Source organism: Protomyctophum bolini (genome assembly GCF_963924005.1).
Source record: "Protomyctophum bolini genome assembly, chromosome: 22".
NCBI lineage: Eukaryota > Metazoa > Chordata > Actinopteri > Myctophiformes > Myctophidae > Protomyctophum > Protomyctophum bolini.
Window position 1 is genome coordinate 5,793,969 of NC_137883.1, and position 9,499 is coordinate 5,803,467.

General features: G+C 40.6%; 1 protein-coding gene across 4 annotated transcripts in view; it reads left to right on the forward strand.

Annotated features, from left to right (window-relative positions):
• hook3 (hook microtubule-tethering protein 3) overlaps positions 1-7,284 on the forward strand; it is a 41,960-nt gene extending 34,676 nt beyond the window's left edge. For 2 of the 4 annotated variants that reach the window (XM_080756519.1, XM_080756521.1), the window contains 7 exons: positions 1,048-1,082; positions 1,368-1,450; positions 1,801-1,901; positions 2,339-2,443; positions 3,035-3,106; positions 4,314-4,450; positions 6,882-7,284. In XM_080756519.1, the coding sequence (XP_080612645.1) occupies positions 1,048-1,082; positions 1,368-1,450; positions 1,801-1,901; positions 2,339-2,443; positions 3,035-3,106; positions 4,314-4,450; positions 6,882-6,897 (549 nt within the window). In that variant the 3' untranslated portion in view covers positions 6,898-7,284. Of the gene's footprint in view, positions 1-1,047; positions 1,083-1,367; positions 1,451-1,800; positions 1,902-2,338; positions 2,444-3,034; positions 3,107-4,313 lie in introns of all 4 variants that reach the window. The other 2 variants (XM_080756520.1, XM_080756522.1) reach the window with 2 other exon arrangements.
• Positions 7,285-9,499: the final 2,215 nt, after the last annotated feature.

Genomic DNA, 9,499 nt, shown 5'->3' on the forward strand with positions numbered 1-9,499 from the left:
ATTTAGTTATGTAATAATCGCCTTCTTTTGGATTCATGACGTCTCTTTCTTCTATCAGAATGGTTTTAGCACTTTTTTTCCCCCCTCTTTTGATATTGATTCATCTCTACAGTATCCCGTCTTCTGGATCTAGGGTCTGTCTTCCCTTCCCTGGCCACAGTGATTATTATTATTATTATTATTATTATTATTATTATTATTTATTTATTTTTCCTCGACAACCCGGTTTCCTACTGATTCCTCTATGCTTTTCGCTGCTGGTTTAGATGCAGTATCAGCGTGTAATCCTGTCTCCAATGCTGTGTGTGTGTGTGTAGATGTCTTGTTTCCCATGATACTGTGGCATACCACATCAAATATCACGTTGGATGGGAATACACAGCCTATACAAGTCCCCCCTTTCATAAGCTCAACATGCAACGGCATGAAAAAGCTCATGTCTATCATTTCGAATGCTTATAAACTTTTCTGGCTTTGATTACCATTACTTTGATCAGCCACATTGTTTGTCACGGTGGCCACAAATCAGATTATTTTGTTAAGATTACAAAAAGTATTTCTTATGGGAACAACATTTAATTTTTATTTTTATTATAACTGGCACAATGGTGCTCTGCTTGAGACGTTTTGTGTTATACAGTACTCTCTGTTGGATGCCAAGGGAAATGTACAGTATCTCTCCTTTTTTTTCCCCCCTACAAGGGCTCCACTTGTCATGATACTTATAGTATAATTTTTAAAAGGTTGTAAAAAATAATCACACCATGGGCTTTCCTCTACTCCATAGTGCATTGTAACAGAATAAAGGCACATAGTTTTCTAAGATTTGGCAGCAATCATATACTGTATGTATATAGCGAATTGGGCAAAAATCTACGTTCTTTGTGTATGTGTTTACATGGATTAAACAAAGTTATTAAATTGTGTATGGCAACTCCTGTGTACATCCAGCAGAGTGTCTGTTGAAACACTTTTGGGGATCCTCTTCTAGCTTTGATTTAAATTGACTGCGTAATGATGAGTTTACGTTGCTTTTGTCTCTTTCAGTCATCCATTCTGAAGAAGAAATACGAAGAGCACATGTAAGTCCATACTTTGGCTTCGTCGTGAATACATTTTTTTTGATTGAGTCACACCTTGTGCAGTGCTTTACTCAAACATGAAAAATATATATAAACTTGATTTGAAATAATTTGAAGCCCACACCTGAAGTTAATGGCTAGACGGCTGAGAAGGGCGCTCGTGCCTATTTGTGCGCTATTCCACATAACCACAACGGTCCTCCTGGTTACAATTCCAAGTGGAGGCCATTTGAAGACTATACGCCTTGCGTGTTCTCCTGTTAATAAATCTGCTTACTCTGCCAGGTCGAAGCTGCGCGAGTTGAACGAAGATGTGTTGAAGAAAAATGCCCTCATCGACGACATGGAGCCCAAGTACAATGCTAGCTGTGAGTTCTGAGCTGTCATTCTGCACGAGTGTAATCGGGCCCCATCCCGTTGTCTTTCATGAATATTGTGCATGGCAGACATCGCAGTACATGCATCGTGGTATACGATACATGCACCCGCAGCCACCCAGTCATACAAAACATCATATTACACAGTAAATACTGTATTGTATAAACAATAAATATAGTAAATATAATGTATAAAAGAATGCAATCGTAACATATAAATTATAATGACTTGAAAAGCGTTGATAGTTGGAAAAAGGTCACACTCGCTTATAAAGTTAATAGAATCGATCGGTAAACATTTGGCTAATTCATTTGCATTCTTTCCTGTCCCATCCCTTCAGCCCAACGCGTGGAAGAGCTGGAGGAGGCCTTGAAGAAGAAAGACGATGATATGAAACAAATGGAGGAGAGATATAAGAAATATTTGGAAAAGGCCAAGAGTGTAAGTGACAATAAATACTTTCCAAAGACAAGGAGCTAAGAATGCAAGCCTATTGTGACAAAATACATAATATATAATATAAGACACTCTTTTCCCAAGAAATTAATATTGATAAAGGTAGGACCAAAATTGTAACTTAGGATTTTCAGCCACTTAAGGAAGATTTTCCGTTGTGAAAGGATTGAGAAATAATGAACTAAGTTGTTAATGACACAGGCTGTGGTGGAAGAAGTACTTCAGATACCACCATGTAGAAATACTATGTTTAAAGTAAAAAAGGAACATTTGGTTGAGTAAATGTGCAAAGGTATTGTCATGGAAATGGAAGTAGAACGAACTGTACAACTCGTAGGTTTCCTATTGTGCTGCTTTATATAGTCTACTTCTAATAATATAAATATGCTCTAATATAATCTGTGTGCTTATTGCTCTTCTAGGTGATTCGGACCTTGGACCCCAAACAGAACCAGGGAACAGGCCCAGAGGTGCAGGCCCTGAAGAACCAACTGCAAGAGAAGGTCAGAATGCTGCATTCACTGGAGGTAATCTATTTGTCTCACTTTTGGTGTTTTAAGCATTATGTTATACTTTAGCTATTGAAAAATAGCAGATCTACAAGCTCATAGCGCGGCACCGATTGCCGCGCTACGAGCTTGTAGGTCTGCTATTTTTTTTTAATCGTGAAAATGTAGTGCAAATCTTTGAATATATATATATATATTCTTTCACAGTGAACGTTTTTAACTCAAATCTTTGCTTCTGGGAGTGTCCCTTGAACAACATATTTTCAGATTGGGGGGGGGGGGGGTCGGCGGCCAATTTCATATATTTTTGGGGGTCCTTGACATGAAAATGTTTAAGAACGACTGACATAGAAACATGAGGTTTTTCAGAAAACTGTCAGGATTTAGAAGACATTTGTAGAATCGTCCTCGGGTCTAAATGGGTTAAGTGTCTGTCTGTCTGTCCATTCTAGTCTATTTCTAGACTCGGTGTGTTAACTCTGTCACTCTCAAATTCCAGCCTACGGTTGATTTCAGCCTACTTCTATCCGACCCTGTACAAAAGAGAATGCAGGTTTAAACTTTGCAATTTTATGTGAACTTGTGTTGAACCTTATTTCCCCCAAACAGAAAGAGATGGACAAGACAAAGACCCAGAGAGATTACGAGGAGAAGCTGATTGTTTCGGCCTGGTACAACATGGTATGGATAAACTTGTATTTATTTTCTCAGTTTTATTGGTCTTTTAATGCTATCCTATACAGATGAACACTGCCAAGTGCTAAGCAGAAGAAAGGAAATTAATATTGAAAACAGGCTAAATGTTTTACACGCTCAACGCGTTCAAATAATTTCTCATCATGCATAGGTCATATGATACTGTATAACATTAATTTATGCTAAAGAAATCCATCAATCTGTGCAATTATGCCTTGAACTGTGGATTGATTGATGAAATTATTAACGGATTCGAGAATTACAGTTTGAAGCACAACTCAATGCAAAACTGTGGACGACACTTGTTTACAATAGGGCCCACCATGTTCAATTCATCATAACAATTAGAGACGTACAAATATGTTAAAATATTCAATTTGGTCATGACCACTGATATTCGAGATCCATTATCTTGTAATGGGCAGTGGTTTCAGATTGTATTGGATTTTAAAAGTCTAGTGTGTTTGAGTTGTTACACACACAAGCTTGGATTAGGACTGCGCTTTGGCCACTAGGGGGTAATATAGGCTTTTGTGTGGGTGTAATATGTGTGGACTACGTTCCCTTTTTTGCATTAATCAAACACCTACTGTTGCTAAGTTTGCTGCAGTGCATAATGTATTTTATTAATGTATGTATCTGATAATCACAATGAAACCGTATATTACCCCTTTTTTAAGATTTGTTTTTGGGCCAGCGGCCCGGGCCACGCCTAATCTTTTAATAATAATAATAATGAATTTCAATTTTATAGCGCTTTTCTATGCACTGCGTGCCTACTCAAAGCGCTTACAATGGTTCATTCATTCATACATTGGGGGGGTGAAGCGGCGAACAGTCGACGCCAGCGTCCTCACTTCCCACATTCACGCACCAACGGTGGCGAGCTCACACCGACCGACTCATTGGAGTCAATGTAGGGTTCAGTGTCTTTGCCCAAGGACACTTTGACATGTGGACAGGAGGAGGAGCCGGGATTCGAACCGCCGACCCACGGATCATTGGACGACCTGCTCTATACCTCCTGAGCCACAGCCACCCCTAAACCTTAACAACGTACAGTCATACACCATGCAGATCTTTGGTGTTTTTATAAAACAAACTCCAGTCCATTTTCACACTTTCAGGGTAAAACATTTTTGACGTAAGTTTCCTTAATCTTCTGTTCAATGTGTTTTTGTCATTTTCCCAGGGCATGTCTCTGCAGAAGAAGGCGGCTGAAGACAGGCTCGCTAGCACCGGTTCCGGCCAGTCCTTCCTGGCCCGGCAGAGGCAGGCCACCAGCACGCGCCGCAGCTGCTCCGGGCACGTCCAATCGGCTACCGCAAGGTAGACTACACCAATGGCGCCAGAGAGCATAGAGCGTAGATAGATGTCAGGTTTTTGTTTTGGGACACACACACACACACACACGCTTCCAATTCATATCAAAATAGTGGTTCCCTTTTCCCTTCTTTCTCTGAATTAATTCTTTCCTTTTTTTTCCTTTTTCTTTTTTTCTTTTTTCTTTTTCTGATCAGATCCTTGAGGTAGAGATGACATGCCACATGTATTCCCTGAAGCCCTTTATTTTTTTTCTGAGTATGCATCCCTTTGATGGTATTAGACATTCATCCTTTAATGTCTCTTGTTCGACGTGTCCTAACATTTCCGTGATGTTATAGACATGGTGAACGGTCGGGAAAAAAACAATACCACCCCCCCCCCCCCCCCCCCCTCACCCACCCACCCACCCCCACCTCGGACAACACTGACCCCTCCTCAACTCCGTGGTGCACCCACAGGCAAGCAGAACAAAGCTGAAACAACAGCATAACGCGTAAACCACTCCACTCTGTCTCCCTGCTCTACTCCTCTTGGGAACACGCAACACAGTGTTCTCATGTTCTCATTAAGGAGAAACTTCTCTACCTGTTCATACAGTATTTATGCAGCCGACATCCCAGTTGAGATTATTTACTTTTTGCTTTTTTTTTTTCCCCTCCCTTTTTGACTGGAGATGGTGTTTGGTTTTCTGTGAATTTATTGTTTTACCTGGCTGAAGCTGAAGAAAAAAAAAAAGAACGGAAGCAATTTTCTGATATATTTGTCGGTGAATGTCTTTGAATATTTGTATACAAATGGTTGATATTTTCGTAAAATGGCTCTACAGCGGTGTCTAATTTATTACATGTACTGTCCTGTGGAATGAGGTCAGTGTTGAGGTAGTTATCGACATATATAGAAGTTGTAAGTACTAGCAACCTGGCGATAACGGTATTCTCATGTCAAGTGTACATTTTTATGGTGTCAACTATGTGTCGTGGGTCTTCAGATCGTCTTGGAATTATGGGAAATCTACAGTCGGCCATCAATCATTTGGAAACACAAAATACTTCAAAACAGGAAAACATAGATGACTATGGCAGAAAGCCAATGCTATGCATACTGCTTTCTCTATGCTGTCTGCAATGCAGTGACGATATTTCTGTCAAGAATATACGACTTTCAACTAAACAACAATTACCGGTAGTCATTACACTATAGGCATCCTAACTCATCGCTTCCTGTCCTGGTTATCTAGCTGCCAGTTGGATTAAGTTGCGCTCCCTCACTATACGTTTTACCATTGGAAGTGTGGTTGTGGTAACTAGTATTACTAATACAGACGGACGAGAGCGTAAGAACTTTGCATAGTTTATGGATTATGTGTGTGTGTGTCAGTATTGTGTTTTTGTCCATGCCAACTAGCCCTCTTTATCTTGCCAGATAATCCCAAATGATCTCAATTAGAATACTCTTGAGTCATCCATCAATTAACATTGTATGTTGTTCTGTCTCCGTTGCCCTGTGTAGTCTGTTGATTGTTTTATCTGGTACATGAGTGATTTCCCATAGCAGGGTTCCTACGCAAGTATGGAAAATCATGGAATTTAATTTCATACTTATTTCAAAAATAAGTTTCCAGACTGTTCTGTTTTCCCAGGCAGGGGAAGGGGGGGGCTCCTGGTCGCTGCCCGGTCGGTGATTGCACCTCGTGCTGTCGCCTAGTATTTATAGTCCCGTTTTAGGTGATAAGGTGACCACTGAAAGGGTGGTTACCGGTAGTAAGAACGGAGAGATGTGTTTGGGTGTTGTAGTTTTCGGTGGTCACCTTTATCACCTAAAACTGGGACTATGAAGGCCTTTAGGTGCCTGGGGTGTCCGTACTCCCAAGGGGGCACATACATTCTGGCACTTTGCAGTCACGTGGAGGGAAATTCTCTTTGCTGTTTTTCAAGCTGAAATCACCGACCGGGCATGCCCCCCCCCCCCCCCCCCCCCCCCCGAGTCCCCTGCCCCGGGAAGAGCGCCTGGCGTCCACAGAAGTTTTCCGGGCCGCAGCTTGCCCGTGAAATTCTGGAGTCTGGATAAGTTTGGAATTTTTAAATTCCAAATGTGTAGGAACCCTGCCATAGCCATAGGCTAAAAGAGCTCTTGTATTAACCCTGCTGATGGTCTCAGTAGCCAGGTGATCAGAGATCTCCATCCACACCTACTGATCCATCTGGTGACGTCTAAAATTCAAGAAATCGGCTAAAGGTTGAATGGAAATTCACTCTGAAATGTAATGACACGACGGCATTGCAGAAAGACCGTAGGTGGGAAATCCCTGGTCATCTGGCTATACGCACGCTTACCCTGCTGTAAGCCTGCCTAAATCAGGACCCAAATACTACACTGAGAAATGCCATCTGACTGGTCTCCTCTCTCTCTCTCTCTCTCTCTCCTCCCTCAACAGCAATGTTACTGCATGACCACGCCGCCAATGAGTTTACCAAATCTGGCTTGGCCTGGCTTGGGTTGAACTGGGCTGGGCTCTGGCATGTCCTGCATGATCTACCTGCCTGTCTGCCATTTTGCATGGCTTATTGTTGAGTTGAGCCTGCAAAAATGATCACGCTGCCACCAGCAGTATGTGAGTTACTTTACAACTCTCTGTAACAAACGGATGAGGTGGATGGTTTTATACCTCCACCACTCTGACTCTTCTCTTCCCTGCTTTCAAACCAGCTCTCCTATCACACACTATTTCGTCCATCTACTCTTTTTTTTTCCCCTCCCTTATTCCTCATGGACATAACTGCTTTTGCTTCCACTCTGTCTGCAGCTACTCTTTTCTGATTCAACCCAATTAAGGCACATTGGGGGGGGGGGGGGGGGGGGGGGGGGTAGAGATAAGCCACTTTCTGGTCTAAAATGTATCAAACATTACATTGACCAAACAGGCGTATAGTATTGGTCCGTGTCATGACGTGGGCAGACTTGTGTCAGGATACCTCACTTATGTGTTTCTCCATGGGTGTGCTCCCTCCGTTCAGAACACTGGTGGTAGGAAGGATATTTTTTTATGTTTTTGTTTTGTTTCTTGTTGGGTTTGACAATGACTTAATGATCAATGGTTGGCAAATGGTTTTTATATCTAATCATTGTGTTGCTGTTCATGGTGTGTAATGGCTTGCAGAGCAGTTCAATTAGCGATGCATTTGTCACCGTGTAACTTTTTTTATAAAACGGCACATGGCAAAACGGATAACGCAACCCTTCTCATGAAGTACTCTGCAACATTTTAAAAGTGCTTTTACCTCAATTTAGAGAGTGTACCATATTCAGGAGCAATTGGAGACTGTGTGGTAGTGTAATTGATAGACTTTGACCTCCTGGGCCCAAGGGTTTGAAATGCCATCCCCCAGGGAGCACAGGCTGGCTAGATTCCATCATTAATAACCAGCTTCTTTTTTTTTTTAAATACATTTTAACAGACATGGTATTATAGTGGAAATAAGTCCTCGTTAAGCCCATGAGTCCATTAAGCTCATACAAAAAATAGGATGTAGTTGAATAATTGTTTTGGAAATTTGCAGTGCCTTGTAGTCAAAAAGCCTGATTCTCTAGACAAAATAACTAATTATTGCATCCGCCAATCAACTTGAATGTAATCGTTCTAGTTTCTGAGTTTATGGAACCAAATTCAGGGCTGTTTGGTTCTGTTTGTATACTCGGTGTCTGATAGTTAAATTAACACTATGGATTTTACTGTGTACTGTCCATGTGCTCTTTAGATGTAGATGGCTTAACGAGGACATTTCACCTAATTCACTTGATTGTTCCATTTGCCTGTTTTGTTATATAACTTTTTTAAAGTGCTATTTATTATTTATTATTTTACCCCTCATTTAGTTTACTGTGAATGTAGGGTTTCACTGCATTAACAGTCCGTGTCAATAATTTGCTAAATATGGATGATGTTAATAGCTTGTTTTGTATGATAATGTAAGTCTCCTCATGTGTCTAAATTCGCTTCCATATTCCCTGTTGCATCAATAAACAGTAGCTAGCATATAATGGCATTAAAGGAAATGCCTTCATGTGTTGCCGTGGTTGGATAGCAGAGAAATGATAAGGCTTTCCCATAACGTACAACTTGAAATTAATTGCGGTGTTGTCAAAGCAGTACGCACAAGAGGAGACTCCTTTTCAAAGTGTCTTCTTGCCGTCTGTCCGTAGTTGGAGATTGTATGTCCCAAGTGAAAAGACAAAAGAGCTAGTTTGTAAGCCACTTGCCATTAAACGCCACATCCTAGGCTAAGTAAAGTCATGTTCTACTGGTCTCCTAACCGTCCATCCCCATACGTGTAGGTCTTAGTAGCAGTATGGCTGAGTGGTTAAATGAAAATAGTGTTTTAAACACATTTCCCTTTAAAGAAGTAGTAAACTGTGTTCATTTCTGCCACAACTCGGCTGAAGCAAACGAGGCGCTTATAAGTGTATACATAATGATGATGTATACTGGATTATCTCCGTTTTGGGGTAAATATTAAGAGTTGTTACATTTTGCCTGAACTCGTTTAGCCTATGGAAAGCAATGTCTTGTCTGTCTCTTCAATGAAATTTACATTATTGGGTGGTAGAGTAGAAAAAATATATTTTTGCCCAACATAAATGATTAATATATAAAACTTAAATCACAATGTACCGCCTAATTTATACTTTATTGTATAAAATGGTGCCACGTTGCCAAAATCTAGCCCTAGTTGATTTTCAGGCAAAAGTAGGAATTTGGCTTGAATATTAACAATCCCAATGTTTTTGTATTCAACAATACATTTGCATATTACCCACACATATAAGACAAAAATGCTGCCTGAGTTCTGTGTAGGGTGGTCTAATAATGTGTATTTGAGATTTAAAAACAACTAAAGGCTAACGGGTCTGAGTCCGAGTCTTATCACCACCACACGTGTAAATGATTGCTGTATTTTATACTCACAGGAAGATGTATTTTTCCTTTTTTGTCTTTATTTTAATTTAACTGAATTAGTAAATGAGTAGTAAATAACCTTTCCATTTGCCAAGTTT